At 39.5% G+C, this 17755-nt stretch overlaps 1 protein-coding gene across 4 annotated transcripts in view; it reads left to right on the top strand.

Moving 5' to 3' along the window:
- FTCDNL1 (formiminotransferase cyclodeaminase N-terminal like) overlaps positions 1-17755 on the top strand; it is a 77452-nt gene that overhangs the window by 34879 nt on the left and 24818 nt on the right. For 2 of the 4 annotated variants that reach the window (XM_045559952.1, XM_045559950.1), the window contains exon 6: positions 2054-2945. The exons of the other annotated variants lie outside the window; for them this stretch is intronic. In XM_045559952.1, the coding sequence (XP_045415908.1) occupies positions 2054-2490 (437 nt within the window). In that variant the 3' untranslated portion in view covers positions 2491-2945. Of the gene's footprint in view, positions 1-2053; positions 2946-17755 lie in introns of those variants that run through there. 4 annotated transcript variants of the gene reach the window in all.

Consider the following 17755-nt stretch of genomic DNA (forward strand, 5'->3'; position numbering starts at 1 on the left):
GTCTATCTTTAATAATTTATTTTGGGGAATGAGTTTATTTATAACAAGAATGATCAACTTTAGAAATTCTAAAAATGGGGACCATTATTGGCTACATGGTCATTAAGAGATGCCTTGAAATTTTCTGGGTGGGGAATTCAGGAAAAGTCCTGTGGTTATAGAGATGGAATGACTCTTGCCATGGTAGTGTGCAGGGAGAGCCCTGGGTCCATATGAAGGGACTTCCTTTGAAAATGACTTGCTCCTCCAGGCTGATAAATTACCTGTGAATATCTGAATGTTGATTGGGCATATCAAAGGCATGGAATAGCAAAGCACAATAGTGAAGCACTATAGGCCCTTATGGATTTTGAATAGTTGTGCTGACTGCAAAGAGTATAGTGTATATACTCCTCAGCAAAACCTGAGTGTGATCCAACTATTTGTTGGAATGATGGTAACGATGTTGCCTCATCTTGAGCCAGAATAGGGTATGTATATCACATTTTAGGAAATGGGACTATTTGTAACATTACCTGTGGAGGGGTAGATGAGAGAGAAATTATGTTTGGATGTTTTCTGTTAATGAATGGCAACATGAATATTGACAAAAATAATTCCGACTGTGCTCTGTTAAATGTTAAAACCGATATAATTCTCAAAGATATTTAGAGTAAGTGATTGGTGCATGAGATTATGAGAAAGAGATGTATCGACTGTTAGGAAATTTAATTTTTATGAAATCAGCGTTATGGGGAAATACTGTAATCTGATTCATTCCTGCAGAATTCCCAGTAGGAAGAGGCCCAGCCTCAGGAGTTGAAATATTTCATTATGTACATGTGTGGGGAAAAGATGAAATGTGGTTTCCGTGTGCTGATTTTCTGTAAAACATCTATTAGCATGAGAGTAGCCAGGCTAAGCAACAAAGCCCCCAAACCACCATGGTCCAGGGAAAAGTGAACCCAGAAGGCACATCGCTGATGGATACTGACATCATGAGCAATAAGTTTGAAAGTAGCAAGAAAAGGCAATGACAGTAAAATAATGTTGAAATAGTAGCTGAGGAATGATCATATGCTGAAGATGAGGTCAGCCTTTGATTCCATCTATCCCTACTAACTTTGCTTTTAGAAAGGGCCAGTTCCCCCAAAATGAGGAAATTGCAAGCCTAAGCTTTTTATACCAATGCTAATTTAACCAAGTTGTCCATCTTATAATGTAAACTGTAATTAGAGCAGCGCTATTTATGTAACGCGAGCTACGCCATCCCTGAGGCAGGAAAAAGCGGGATATCTGCCCCTGAGCTCTAGAATAACAGGGCTCTGGAGTGGCGATGGCAGCCCCAGTCTCTTGAGAAGTGGAGGCTGGAAGAAAGAGCCTTCAACAGGTTGCACAAAAGAAGGGCGTGAGGTTTGTACGTCCACATGAGGGGACTCTTGTGTCTTGTTTGTCTCCAAATCCTGCCAAATTCAGATCATCATGAAACCCAAGAATCCCTTTGCTCCTCCCAATTCTAAGGCTGTTTGCAACTTTTTAGTGACCTCCTTCCCTAACCAAAACTGGTTTTGAGGTTCACCTTAATCTGTTATTAACCTAATTCAATAATGACAGATATTTGTTGGAGGGAGGAAGGGTAGGTACAGAGGTGTGATTTACTCCTGTCTCCGAGACCCTTAGGCCTGGTGCTGAATTCCAACCCTTGTAGAGATGGCCTTAGAAATGAACGCAAATCCAAGGCTTGTTGCTGCTGATGGCACTAAATTCTTAAGTGTGCTTGTTTCGTTTCTCTCTTGGTGTTTTGGGAAGTCTGGGCTCTTCTGAGCTCTTCTAGGAAAAAAAAATCCTTCAGATACTTTTATAGTAAATAAAATTATCTGATTATAGCTCAAATACCTCTATTACTTAAAAAAATGACCTTTACAAAATTCTGGAGTTGATGATGAGGAATATTTCTATTATTTTAAAACAAAACCAGGTAAAGGAAGCTCATCTGATTAAAATTGGCTAAAGATAGAATTTTCAGAATGAGGCTTTTGCTATACTGGATTAACATGCTCTTCTAATGATTTAGGTGTTGGTGCTAGCCCGTATGTGATGAACTGCAACGTGACCATAGATTCTCAAGACTTGTCTGTGGGAAGAGAGATCGCTAGTGTCATTCGGGGCTCCAGTGCAAATGGATTGAAGGGTGTCCAAGCGATGGCTTTTCCCCACGAAGGGAAAATTGAGATAGCTTGCAATGTGGAGAGTTTTGAAGACCAAGAAGCTACAGAAATCTCACAAGACTCTCAGTATATGACTTACAGTGTCCTTGGCAACCATTTTTCTTATGTGTCTCCTCATTACATAGAAGCTCAAGTTAAAAAGTTGGCCGGTGATCGGGGAATTGGTACCATAGGGGGAGCATTAGTTGGATTTACACCCCAAGAGTGCAAGAGCTGTGCTGAATATGCTATAAAGGAAAATATTGGGGAATTCTGGAAGCTTCGGGGAGGTGTTTTCATGTGATCCAATCTAAGGCTTCCTTGAAATTTTACAGAAAATTATTAGTCATTACAAGTTTCTTTTGGCCAGTGAAGATATAGGGAAGCTGCAAAGAGCTTGGTTGTAGCTGTGTATTAGAAAATTGGAAGCATTTTTTTTGTTTAGCAACAACAACAAATGTTCATAGATTATCCATAATCACCCTATGGTATTTCTCGTCATCATTAAAACTTTGAAAGAACCTAATCGGTATCAGTTACTAGTAACTTGTGAGCATTAGAAGCTCTCTTGAATCAGCTGGGTAAAATGGCTATGGTGGCTACCTTATTGTGGAAAAAAAAAAAACACCTAAACTGGAGTTGATTTGGTTTTCCTGAATGAAATCTTAAGTTCCACATTCAACTCTCATTTCTTTGAGTAAACATTCTTTTAAAGTATGCATTAAAAAAAATCAAGTACTTACTAAGTGACTAAAAAGTGGGGAAAATTATAAAATAAAAATCTCTTTTGAAGCATGATTGTTCTTTTTTTCCTTGCCACTTTTAGGATGACCTATTGTTCCTTAAGGGATAACACCATGAGCCAGATTTGTCTAACTCTTTAATGTTTATATAGGGAGGTGGCATGGTGGCAGTGGGCATGACTTCGAGGAAGTGTTTATTCTTTTTGGATTTAAATGGAAGGTCTAAAGGTTTAGGAAATATATTGCTTTTGAGCAAAGAGAAAGGTATCAGTGGGAGAAATTTTATTTGAAAGAAATCAAAATGTGTAGCTTCTTTGTGAACTAAAAGAATCTATTTGTTGATTCTGGCAATTTTATGTAAATTCTTTATTTATATTTATGTTGCTTTAGTACAAGATGCTTTCTAGCCATAAAACACAGAGAAATGAATTTTTCCACAAATTGTGCTTAGCAAGAAAGATTATGACCTTCTCTAATAAGAGCACATAATGTGAATTTATTTTAAGGAATTAAAAATAAAAAAGGTTGAACTCAATCTTTTTATAGGATCCAGTGATCTATCCTAGTATTTTTCTATTTATATTTGACTCTTGAATCCAATTGCATTTATTTTGTTCCAGAATTGCAATTCTGTGGGTGTTTTCTTTTCTCTGTCAATATAATCACAACGAAGATGGAAAAACTGATGGACTAGGTATGGTTTTCAGACTTAAGGAATTTAGTTGCTTTGGTGAAGAGAGAAAATGCTGTCCTGTTAGACCCAGTGAGTCAATTTCTCAGTGTCAGAGGGCAGAGAAGCAGGAGTGCCCAGGTCTTCCCTTGTTTCGGCAGAGGCCACGTGGCCTGGCGGAAAGAGCCCTGAATGATGGGCTGAAGAGCTTGGGTTCTGGTCCTTGCTTTTACCTTTCATGTAGCAATAGTTCCATTATCTATAATATAGTGAAAATAATTCCTACCTTGACTGAGGGCTGTATTTTGGGGATAATAAATGTCTGTAAGCTGTAATATAAAAATGAAATATGTTAATAGTCTTTTCAGATCTATTCTAGAGCTTTACTTCAGTTGTGGGCATCAGTGTTAAACAGATGAGAGTGGGTAAAAGCACATGATGCCACTGATTCATTTTGGGTTGCGGGAGGGGTCGATTCATTTGCCAGCAATGTGAATCCGCCTCTCCAGGTTCCTATCACTGCATTCCAGACTGCTGGCTTAGAGCAAGGCTGACTGAAATCCAGGCATCTACTAAATGGGTACAGTATTTCAGTTTTGGAAAATGAAAAAAGTCCTGGAGATGATGGTGGTGATGGTTGCACAACAGTGTGACTGTACTTAATGCCACTGAATTACACACTTAAAAATGGTTAAAATGGTAAATTTTATGTTATGTATATTTTACCACAATTAAAAAAGAACAAAAAGTATATATTTGTTCCACAAAAGTTGAGTAAAAAACAAACATCTGAATGAGATAATTTTACTAAGTCTGTATGTTCTAAATAAAATGTTGCAAATTTCTAATCTCCATTAATGTATACAAATATGTAAGACCTGTTTTACCCTTTTTAAATCTATTATGATGGATTCTGGTGCTACCTATGGTTTGGTTTAGAGTTGATCACATTTAGCCTTTGATCCAGCTATCTATTTAAATTAAAAACAATAATTTGCTATTTTTATTATAAATAAATAATTTTCAAAACCAGCACAATCTTCTTACCTCTCACTCATATTCTAATTCCCCCCTTTTTTCTATTGTCTTTCTCTCTTCCCCTTCTTCCTTGCTCCATCATGGGTCTTTAGAAAATCAGAACTAGCTGTAAATTGCTGAGGGTTTCCAGTGATGGATGCGGTACCAGCAGGTCTTTCTAGGCATGAGAGGGCAGAAGTGGCCGGGGTGGGTCTATAATAACCAAGAACAATTATCCCATTGGGTTGAGAAAAATCTGACAAAATGAACTAACAAACACCCTGACTTGTATTGACCTTTTCTCAGATTGGCCTCTTAGGAGCAGACCCACAGTTTGTGCAAATGTTTGTTCAGTATTTTTTTTTAAATCTTACCACAAAGTGGACATTGTATGGAATGTGGCTTCATAGCTCATTTAACCTCCATCTCCTGCCAGTTGACATTGCCCATGACTTACGCCAGTTGTCAATAGGCCAAAATCAATGTGGACAAACAGAATTTACTTTTTAATCATCTCTTTTGTGTTTTCATTCTACCCAACTTTCAACTTCAACTTTTAGTGTCTTAAAAGAGGGATAAGAAAAGCAGCAAGCTAGGCTATGATGGTGATAAGGTTTTGTGTGGGGGGCGGTGGGGAGTTGTCATTCGTTTCCAACCTCAATTTGGGCTTGACTCACGATAAATTAAAACTATTTAAACATAAGGGGGGGTGGGGTAAGTAAAATATAACTGTGAAATAAAACAAAATGGGGGGTAATATTTTCATTCCTTGGCATAATGAAAAGCCTTGCTCTGTAATTGGTTTGTACTGTCTTGGAAGTGGCGTCCGTGGTCAACAAAGGACCACTCTATGAGAGATCTGCAAGGAATTTATCATTCCCTCTGGCTGAGCCAAAGCAGGCTTGATATACAGTTTTGTTTCGTATAAATATTCTCATGTTACTGTTTACTCTGTGGGAATACGAGGCTCTCACTGACAGGGTACGTGCTCCACTGCCTTGCTTTTAAAGGCATTTATTTGACTCTGTTGTTTGTACTTGCCCAGAAACTTCAGAGAACAGCCCAGGAACTTGTTTGATAAGCATCCAGACCATGCTCCCGGAGTATGTTGTGCTCGGGGGGTTAGAAAAGCTTATTGTTTTAAGCAAGCCTGCACATGGCTTCCAAGGAGCCCATTTTTCATAGGTAAAACGATTAGGACACTGACAGTAATCTCTTAGAATGCTTCTCCAAGGTGTAAGCACATGTCCTGGTCAGCATGGCTCTGATTGAACTCACACTGTCTTTGGATTAGTTGGCCCCTTCTTTTGTCCCTATTTGCGGTCTTTTGAGACAAATTAGCATATTGTGAGTTGAGATGGGAGATACAGACCTAAATGTGAGATGGATTTCTCTTTCCATGTTTCTAGTGTATGCGGTGCCAGCCTACCGTCTCAGCCCCACACCCCCTGTCATTCTCTGCTCTCTGACACTGGGACTCTGCAAACCACGTTTCTTCTTTGCCCGTGAGTTCCCGGTTAGCTCTGCCAGCAGAGGGTGACAGGGGGCTGCGGGGCGGGAGGAGAGTGAGGGATGGCTCCTCCTGTTGACCTCCTGTTTCTGCCAGCCCCGCCTCAGCAGCGGCTCTTCCCCCCCCATGGTGGCTCTCGGTTCCAGGCTCACTTTCAGAGCTCGCCTCATCGTCCCTCTGAGGCCACAGTGTCAGCCAGGCAGTGCCACCTCCTCAGACGCCTGAGCCCCAGGGCTCTGAGGCCTCGCCTCTTCCCTTTGTTCCCTCAGCCGTGGGGGGCAGTGCTTCCTGCAGTGCCACCTCTGGGATCTCATGTTCTCTTTTTGCTTTTTTAGTTCTCCAACAACTGTTGACCAATTTTTGATGTGATCTCTCTTGAAATAGTTAATACTTAGTGTGGTCTCTGTTTTCCTCACTGGGCCTGGACTGGATCCTGTCGGAAACAAACCAGTCAACAGACCACAGGGGAACGGGGGGCTCGGGGGCACAGACCACAGGGGCACGGGGGGTGGGTCAGGGGCCACAGGCCACAGGGGCACGGGGGGCTCAGGGGCACAGAGAGGGCGTGGAGAAGAAGGCAGAAAATATTCAGTGTGGACCCAATTCCTGAGGAAAGTAGCCCATTGGTCGTTACTCTCTTTTTCTTCTCATTAGGACTTTATTCTCTTATCTGACTTCCTATTGTCAAATATTGTGTTTCCTTTGACATTCTTGCTATATTTCCATGAGTAGAGGTCCGAGTGTCGACTAGAGGAGAGGGCAGGAAATATGACAGTAAGGCATTGGGTGGAGTTTCCCAGTGAATGTCTTTCATGTGGTAGCTTATTCCATTTAAAATATAGATTCATATAATTATATAATTCAAAAAATTATAGTCTTTTCACTCTTATAATAGTTACTTGTCTTTCCTTTTGTAGCTGTCTTCACCTGCCACATAGATGATGCCTTTTGGCCCGTGGCAGCCCTGCAGCCAAACACCTTTCCCAAACCTTCTGTGAACCGTCTTAGTCACTTTTCTTAGGAAACCCCATCTGCAACCAGTCACTGTTCCCTAACTTCTGAGATGCCTATATCTCCATGAAGACAAACTGCTTTGGAAAAAGTAATAATTGATAGTGATATAGTCTAGCAATGACCCGCTGTCATAACACTGTATCATTACTAGTAAGTGTAAAGGCTTTTTGGTAACTGATTAGTATTACTCTCTGTCTATTCCAAAATTGTGTTTAATATTTATCTTCCTTTGTGGCATCCACTCTGATGGTTCATGAGGGTAAAAGATAAAGTAGGATATGGGAAAAGAAGTATTGAGTGAACCATTCTGGCATCATTATTTGTAGCTATCTTTTATCGAGTACTGACTTAGTGTTAGGTACTGTTACATGATTTTCACAACATGGATTGACCCACCCCTCTATGGCAGTTTTATAGGATGGCCCACCTCAGGATCCTGAGACTTCTTCCAGACCTTAGAACTCTCTCTAATCCTTCTGTACTCTTTCCTTTTTTAAAATTTCTTCCAGATCTGTCTTTTACACAATTATCACATACTGAGTTCTTGCCCATTTCTTTCTTACGATACCTGCAAGACCTATCAGCTCCTAGTTTTGTGACTTCTTCCCCTGGACTGTCGATGCCTTCTCTGCAGGACTGCTTTTTTTGCTGCTAGGCACGACCCTCTCTCATTAAGTGGGCAAGTGGAGGATGAACCCCATATCCCCAGATTTCTTTGAGTTGAGCCACAAGTTTGCTCCAACTAGTTGGGAAATGCCTGAAATCACTCCCACTATCCTGAAATAACCAAGTCAGCCAGAGGACTCAGAAGGGTCCCTATCAGTATTTAACTCAGGGAGGAAAATTGCCACCAGGTGAGGTCAACAGTGCTGCTAGGACCAGGATGGACTCGGAAGGGGCAGCCAACACTCCAGACCTTCTGGCTGGCAAACCAGCAGAGTCACTTGCTTTGAGTTCACATCCCCACATTTTGTGCAATTTCAGTTTTTGGATCTGACACATTGTGGCAGGGTTTTATTGATCTTCTTTTGTTTGTTTTGCTGACTAGACTATAAATTCCCTGAGGATAAAGCTTTATTCACATGTATTTATTGAGCACCTGCTGTATCTCAGCACGAGCAGATTTTACCCTTATGCTAATGACACTTTAGCTGTAGGTGCCTCACTTGCATGAAGCCCTTATAAACTGCGGGTAATATGTTCACAGGCCCCCGTAATATGCTCGCATGGCTGTATGGCTTTGTAAAATTTGCCAAAGTAAGGTATTTTAGGCACAATCTGTTGAAACTGCTGTCTCTTCCCACCTCTACTTCTTCAGTGTAGTTCCCCTCATGACAAGTGGCATTGGAGCAACCAGGGTTGGCTTCATGGGCTCGAAACCTGTGCAGCAGCATACGGTCCTGCACTTGGTTCCACATTCTGCTGTTGCTGTCATGAATAATTTTAAAGAAGGGGACACACATTTTCATTTTGCACTGGGCCTCAAAAGTTATGTAGCTGGTTCTGGGAGTGGCCATGGACATTTCTGGACCCAGAAGTTGAGTTGGGGATAATTAGGCTTTAGTGGGATATACTTATGTGGTTCATAGTCACTTCCACGTATAGTTAAGTCATTGTTAGATCTTCCAGCACGGAAACGGTTCCAGGAATGCTCCTCTCAGCACCTGTGATGGCTCAGCCAGTGCTGTGACACTCACAGCAGGGCCAGAGGGTTATCCCGAGTGAGTGAGTGCTCCGGTGCTCAGCATCACGGGTACGTGAGAAGTGGAGGAGAAACAAGGTCCGAAGATAGGGAGCCAGAAGCTAGTCTGGGGAAAATCTTTCTAGTCCTGGAAGCATAAAGTTCTAGGCAAAGGATATGATTTTTAATAATGTCCATCCTAAACAGAAGCTCTGTGCTGTAGAAATATATGAGTTGATTGTAGTATGTGCAATTATAAATATACCAGATTATTTCTTTTTTCATGATAATCGTATAAAATTGGATTTATCAGAACTCCTGTTTTTAGGGGCACAAATCTGGTAGAACTACAAAGAACAAAGATGTCTCTGTGGGAAGTTGCATATTGGGAAAGTTGCATCCCAAACATCAATGATTACAAACAGATTTTTATCATCCATTCTAGAAAAAAGAATGAATTAGCTTTATATTTCTTCATACAAAATGAAAGATCGTTTTTATTTGAATAGGTGATCAAAGAGTAGATAGCCACAAAAATGTGGAAAACATGTAAAGTGTTACATAGATGACGAATAAAAATGTTATTTTTCTAGAATTTACCACAATGATGGTTATCTCTGTATTTTAAAAAAGTGTAATTTATCATGACTTATTTTCTCAATCTCAATTCACATATAATCCTATTTTTGGATTATTTTTCTTAAAGATGGTACTCAAAATTGTATAAGCTCCAGGCTGCACAGAACCTAGGTCTGCACCTGTGTACTAAACACATGCCACGCACTTGACATATAGGTTATCTCATTGAATTCCCACGGCGCCCTCTGAGATGGGTATCGTTACCACTCTACAGGTACAGAAACGGAGGCTCAGAAAAGTAACTTTCTTGAGGTTATACATCTGGCAGGATTGGGTTTCTGTCTAGCTCTGTCCTTTCTGAAGCCTTTTCTTTCACCCATTGCTCTGTAGTTCTAGAGCAACGGAGATGTCATTTTTCTTAGAAAAATCTTTAAAGACCACCAGATTAGGTTGCTTGTTCCATCATGCCTGTCCTTTCTTTCATAGCTCGTATCACAATTAATTAGTAAAGGGAATTTCGTCCTTCTACTGTAACCTTCAAGGAGGGAGCTGTTTTATTGACAGCTTAGAGACTCAGTGTGTATATTCGGTGACTTAGTCCCTTTAGATCTACTAATTTTCAGAGGCACCTTGGAGCAGCTTCTTGCTTCAGACACTTTTTTCCCCCACCTTTTCTTCTGCTAGGCAAGGGAAGGTTCTGGAACTACAAACCATTCAGGCTCAGAATTAACAACCAGAAGTGTTAGGGTTGTGCAGTTGATAATACAGAGATGTTACCATTCGAACATTGACACCTTCCTATGGATTGCCTGGTACCTATTTCATGTACCAGATATCCACGGGGGTCAGACATTCATGCCATAAATGTATCTGTTTCATAGTTTTGTGCTTACGTAAACTGAGTCATCTTAGAATGGGAGAACACCTGCATTCAATTTTCCCTGGAATGTACAACTGAATTCTGCTATACTCCCCATTTCAGATGAGGTTTCTGGATGACACCATCTGGGAAATGTCACTTTGATTAAAGTAAATACGCAGCATAGTTAACACTGGGAGCCTATTTGAATTTCTCTAAGTAGCCACATCTTACAGAAGCAGAAGGCAGTCGGCTCTTTGGGTTGGGAGGAACGAGAGTGAAGCGTTCCACAGTTTGGTGTCAGTCGAATGGCAGTGTGTGGCCAACTAAGCTCTGAAGGATTTTGTGTATTTTCCTTTTCTTACCATTGGGCTATTTTTTTTTTCTTTTCCAGTTTATTTTGACATTAAGAAGAAAATATATAAAAATAAAAAACTCAGCTTTATGATTGCCAAGTTTTTCTTTCAAACTAAGAAAAGAAACCAGTTGTTGAAAAATATGATGAATGGTATCCTTTGTTTTATTTTCAGTATAGCACATGCGGGCACTGCCACTGGAATGAGGCCAGATTCCCCAGGCAGGAGGGAACTTCGGGCTGAAAGGAGGCCTACTGCTTTTGGAGGTCGGTGTGTCAGGATTTCCTCTCAGCTGTTGCAAATCTCTCTTTCCTCTCTGCAAGATTCCCTCACAGCCCCACCCTTCCTATCCTTCAGTCATTCCTTGTGTTTTCAGCACTTGCTGCTGACAAGGATGTCATCTATTTGTAAGAAAACGCCATTGGTACGACGTGGGGCTTTCAGCATTTATGTTGTGGTTTTCTCAACTTCCACGGCTACCGACTGACTTGACTGTGGGATCCTGTATGGTTGAGGGCGGCCGTCGGTTGTTAATGTGTAAGCAATCCCTGAGATTGTCAGCATTATGCCTCCTTATTGTTGTCTTGTCACCAAGTGGTTTGAGGAAACCAAGAGGCAGGGAGTCTGAGTTCCTTGTTCTGTAAGCCAACCTCAGGGCAGTCCCCTTGCGATCTCTCTCTCTCTCTGCCTCCCACACGCTGGAATTAAGAAGGAGTGGGTGGGAAGGGTCGCTCTACTCTTTCAAGGAAGTGAGGAAAATGTCTCAGATCACTTTAAAGCATCCACTTATTTCCTACACAGTTAATCTAAATTTGCTCTGAGGACACAGATAAGCCCTAACTCAGTGGAACCTGTAGCACTTCCTCAATGTGGAAGCTCCTTTTGGAAACTTTATGAACTTTGGCCGGGGTATTTACCTCATTTATTATAAATTTCGTTTGCAAGGGTGTTTTTCCCACTAGACTGTGAGCTTTTTGAGAACAGAGACTGTTTTATTCAACTTGGTGATTCCAGTGTCTGGCCTTAGAAGATCTTTGGTGAATAAATTAATGTACAAATAACTGAATTCGGAGCCCTGGTTTGGGGTCAGAGCTAGACAACGCTCCACGTGTAGATGCTTTGATCATTTATCAACTGGCTTGAGGCTTCATTGCATGAAGTTGACTTACATTTATGAGTTACAGTTAAAGGGAAGAACTGTATGGAACTTCTAGGGAACAGAAAGTCTGGCTTCAGCTTCTGTGTGAGGCTGGGGATGGGGGTGGAGACACCGGAATTCCTCATAAAGACAGATGAGAAATGACTCGAGAATGCAAACACCTGACTGACTTCCTTTGGAAACGCCAGCGGGAGAAAGTGAGTTTGAGCTCCTCACGTCTCTTCCTATTGTCTTGTTTTGTGGTAGCGGGGGGTGAGGGGAAGTGGGGACAGAGTCTCGCTCTGTTGCCCAGGCTAGAGTGTTGTGGCATCGGCCTAGCTCACAGCAACCTCAAACTCCTGGGCTCAAGCAATCCTCCTGCCTCAGCCTCCCGAGTAGCTGGGACTACAGGCATGCGCCACCATGCCCGGCTAATTTTTTCTATATACTTTTTGTTGTCCAGCTAATTTCTTTCTATTTTTAGTAGAGACAGGGGTCTCATTCTTGCTCAGGCTGGTCTCGAACTCCTGAGCTCAAACTATCCTCCCACCTCGGCCTCCCAGAGTGCTAGGATTACAGGCATGAGCTACTGCACCCAGCCTCTTCCTATTGTCTTTACCTTTAAATTCAGGCTGTCTTTTAAATGCCCCATGATCCACTTGTAAACTCTTTAAGCAAAAATGGTGCCAGGTTCTGTTTTGTGGCTACCAGATTGGAGCTCTTCTCTCCCGGCTTCGTTCAGCTAATTGAGCTGTGCTGGAAGGTTCAGTAATTTATTCTATGGTGTCTTTCTGTGCAAACAATTCCAGGCTGAGGGAAAGAGACTTAGCTGAATCTCTCAAACACTTGAAATGCAGAATTCATGTTTTGGAAAACACCAGTGAGTCAGTGTCCTCAAATGTAATCAATAAAAGAGTCTCCATCATCAGCTTTTCATTAACTGAGCTCAGAGATACCTCCTTTTATTGCCTTTTACATGTTTACAGTATCTCATTCTTTCCTTGATTCTGGATTTTCACACCATATGGCCACATCTTTAAGTCATTTTTCAGCTGCTCTATTAAATAGTAAAATGAGATTCAGAACAGATTTCTTTGATTTTAAAATAGCATTTTGGGTGTGTGACTTTTTTGTAAATAAAAAAAGAATTAAGGCACTCAAAAGCATGAAATTTCAGGTATTTCTACCCAGACAGTGTAATATGTAGCTTTCTACTTACTTAGAATAAATATATGTTTATCTCGTGGAATTTCACCTGCAGTATAAATTGATTCATTCATTCTGCATATTGAAATTCATTTCTACTTAAATAAGATTTAGCCTCCACTATTGCTAATGAACATATATTGGAAATGAAATTGAAAGTATGTCTTTATAACTATTCAATATTATACTGTATTTCTCATTAGAAATGATTGCTATAGCTTATGAGTATACGTACTACATATCAATAATGCTCTATGTGGGATCTGTTTGTGTTTCACTTTTTTTTTTCCTGGAATACTTAGTAGTAGTCAGTTCCTTGAGAAGCTGCAAAGGAGACAGTGTTACTGCTAACATTTGGATCTCGCATCTTAGAGTTGGCTGATGAGGGCTTAAAGCATATAATACAATTTACTTTATAAAGAGTTAGACATTTAAAAGGCTATTAAATATTTACTGCTTGTTTTCTGAGCCAGAAAGGGCATTTTGGTGTAGGTTGATTGGGATTTTTTTTTTTTTTTTTTTTTAAGGATAGTACTTAGAAGGAAACTGCTGCATGAGCAAATTTTGGAATATGAGTAAATTTTCCATTGATCCAGACCTAAGCAGCAGGGACTGTGTCAATCACAATTAATCAGCTACGAGTATGTGATTTGAAATCTTCAATTATCCATTAAAATCTGGACATTGACGTGAAGAAGCGACTGACCTAGAGTTGATTGTTTAAAGTTAAAACCAAGTGCACTCAACATCCAGAAGGTCAATAGTCTCCTTAATTGTAATTCAATAAAGTCAATTTTAAGTGGTATACAATTTGTAAGTGTTGTAAATACAGTTTATATATTTTGACTGCAACTATGGCACTGTTTGCTAGAGAAATATGCTTCAGTTGAGGATAAGTCCATTGAATGTGTATATTTTGATTACTATCAATATTTTAAAGTTCATTATTTAATGTGATACGTAGGAAAATAGCAATTTGGAGCAACCATTCCTAAATAATTCAGGTAAAGTTCTGCTTTTTCTTGAATTATCCAGGTATTATTCATTGTTTTTATTGTCACCATGACAAACTTACACAAGATTTTTAAGTGACAGTAACTAAAGAGTAAAAGCTTATTATAATCTTGTTTAAATTTTAAAACCACGATCAATTCTGCACATTCTATTGTATCTTTTTAATAACATAGATCTCTAAAAGACATAGATGAAATCTCCCAACCTGTTCTCTACCATTTCTAGAATGTAAAGGTTGTCTCCAAGGCCAAAATTAAGAGGGCTGCAAAAAAGCATCATCCCTCAGCGTTTGCTAGGTACCTAGCAGTTAGTGGTGGTAGAAAATCATATAGAGATGGTGCTTTTGTGGAAGAGCTTGAAGTGAAGATAGATGGCACTTATCCAAACAAGTAAAAGAAGTATGTAGGACAATATGAAATAGTCCACCGACAGATCAGAGGGACAAACATTCCTCCAACTCTCCATTGTCATTTTCACCCTGAAGGTCAGCACAGAGGGCCCCCTCCTGGAAGGAGATTCACCACGGGTTTTGGAAGAAGTGCCAGCCTTCTGGTGTTTCCAGATCATTAGCTGCTAGGCGGCAGTTTATTCTTTTGAGAAAATTATTTGTTCATTAAACATTTATTGATCTACTACGTGCCAGTCAGTGTTCTAAGAAATAGAGTTATGAACAAGACAAAGCCCCTGCCTTTAGGGAGCTTGCTTTCTAGTGATAGGAGATAGGCAGTTTACAAATAAACAAACAAATAAAAAAATTTTCAGGTGATGCTAAGTACCACGTAGAAATAATAAAGCAGAATAAGGAGGACATTTTTGTAAGATGATCAGAAGAGGCCTCATTAATAAGATGCTCCTTGAGCAGACAGAAAAGTGGAAAAAACTGAGTGTGCTTGTACTGGAAGAAAGGCAAAGTGGCCGGGGCTGCTGGAATAAACCCAGTAAAACTCTTCCTTCTAGTCCCCCCATATCCAGCTGTCATGTTTGACATTGCACACATGAGTATGAGACAACTTGCAAGATTATTTAGATCAAAGGACCCCCTTGTTCTCCAGTCAATACCATACTGGAAAAACAGTTTTATCAGCTACTGTTTATTGAGTGCCTTGTATGTCAGGCATTGGGCTGGGCATTTTGCAACAGTCTAGGTTGAAATTTTTATTATTTCTCTTTCTCTAAGAAGGAAACTAATGCTAAACTAAAATTAAGTGACTTGCTTAGGCCCACATGGGTTTGAATAGTGGAGCCAGAATGTGACCCTGGGTCAATCTTGATTATAAATTTCCTGTATGCTGTTGCCTCTCCCAGGAGGGTGAGGTGTTTGGGAGGACAACATGAATGGGTTATCAAAACATCCTCAAAATGTGACAAATATTAATGTTTTTAGTTAAATGAGAAAGGCTGACTTGTCTGCTTGGAAAAGTCTGAATAACAAATGGCTCCTAGCCTCTGGTTGGGTTCACTGAAGGCTAGCAGGTTTTCCACCATAGAGAAATGGAAACGTGACCTATTATCTAGTAAGTCTGGAATCTTTAGCCTACTGATCCATGTAGTCCATGACTCCGTTCTCCCTTCAAGGGAGAAACATTTGCTTTGGCCACAATGCCTTTTATTTTTAAACTTTTTTGGGGAATACTGTCTCTTCTATGCAAATATTGCCAGCCTACTATTATGAATAACAACTATCCAGTTCCTTTAAGGAGCATTGGAAATATATTAAATATTTTTCAGCTCTCAAATTTTCTACCAGTCTTTACTAAAATAGATAGTATTAATATGAATATGATTAATATCATTACTACTCATCCAGAACTATAAAATTTTCAAGGTGTCTGTATTTTCAATGATGAAATTTAGGGTATTTCTATCCAGCTGAGACATGTCAGAGTCCACTGGGGTGCTGACTCATTTGAACATCCACGTGTGGAAAAGTGATCTTCAACTGGGTTAATTAGAAATGCAGATCATACTCTTTATGTCACTCCCTTCTATAAAGTTTTGGTCCTACACTTTGAACTAACCTTGTAGAGAAAAAAAATGATAATGAAGTGAAGTATGCATATAATGAGTATCTGGTAAAATAATAGCTCTGGAAAGAAACTAAAGTTTAATGCAACACAGGAATTTTCTCTGCTTCTTTAGCGGATTGACATTACAGCTGGTTTTAGGTCTTGGCCCCAGTGGCTGTGAGTTCTTGATGTCAATGCCATATGTTTAGGAGGGAGTATCAGTCCAGTAGCCACTGGGCGCTTCCCTTCATTCATGTGTGCTATGCCTTGATTCTAGTACTGGACTGTTCTTTTTTTTTTTTTAATGAAAATGTCTGTATAAAAATTGGCTTAGATTTTTAATTGTCTTTTTGATTAAATAATGCTTAGCTTTGAAGAATAGACAAGATTTTGTGGTAAATATTCACAAGACCAAAATGTATAAATGCACTGCACCAAACTTCAAAATATTTTTATCCCCTCTTTGTTTTCCACTTTGGTTTTGGCAACTTTTTATTGATGATGAATATTCATATATATTTTATGCTTTTTTCACTTGCTTCTCAAGTAATACCCCTCTCCCCCATCTATTCTCAGGCAATTTGAAACTAACGCTCAGAGGATTTCTTTTGAGGAATAGATAAGAATTATGCCTTGAGTTTTTTTAATCCTTTATTCATATATCACCTACTTTTTATTATTTTTAACCTGTGTATTATTTCCACTTCCAGTGGTCTCATTATGTTTCTAAGGGAACTTTGATTACAAATGTCTTGATGTGCTATTGTTGTTTTTAAAAATCTTTGTAAAACTTATCTTTATTGTCTGTCTTAAGTGGTATGTGTACAAAACCAATTTGACATTTCCTAATCCCCTATAGGCATATTACCATAAAGCAGTATTGGAAATCAAAAAAATAGATAAATAAAGCAATGCATGGACACAAGAAGGAGATAGATCTCTATGCTGGGCATAAGCAAACTGTAGCCATAAGAGATAGGAGGGAAATACAGATTAGTGAGAAGATGAGAATATTGAAGAATGCAATAACACGGGCAGGAGCATGGCAGTGGGAAATAAGCGATGTGTCGGTGGGCACTGGTAGGCAGGTGTGTAGTCAAGCACTGAAGGTGCAGAAAGGATCGGCTCTTGGTTTTTGCCCTCAAGGAGCTCAAGGCGAGCAGGGAGAGGAATATACAAACCTGCTGTAGAACCAGCGGTAAGTGAGGACAGAAGGTAAGAGCAAGAAGTCCTCTGCTGGAGGGAGTCAGGGAAGGTTCCTCAAAGGAGGAAGTAACATTTGAAGAATGAGGCAGGAAACACCACATTTGGTTGGATGGAAGTGAGATCTCTGGTGAGAAATAATCTTCAATGTGCTTTATTCTTTCTTAAATTATTTTATCAATGTACTTTACAATATAGTATCAATTATTTCTAAATTTACTGAAAGACCTACTACTTTATGAGATCTTGTTGCACAATTGCTTTGGGCTTTATATTTCAAATATGTGTGAAATTTGATTCATTAAGTGTGATAGAAAATTATAATTTTTCCAAAATTTCATCTTGCACCATTTTTAGGTTTTCCTTTCCAAAAAATTTACTGTGAACTTTTTTTTAATACATAAAATTGAATGGAGGAAAAAGGTGAAATTCATATGGAAAATACTCCACATTATTTACCTACATATTATTATCTTCTAAAGGAGGTAACATAGCTAATTCTTTTAGTACCATTATGGAAATTAACTCATATAAGCAATATGATTTTTAAAAGGTGATAGTATATACAAATAT

Source organism: Lemur catta, chromosome 8 (assembly GCF_020740605.2).
Source record: "Lemur catta isolate mLemCat1 chromosome 8, mLemCat1.pri, whole genome shotgun sequence".
Lineage (NCBI taxonomy): Eukaryota > Metazoa > Chordata > Mammalia > Primates > Lemuridae > Lemur > Lemur catta.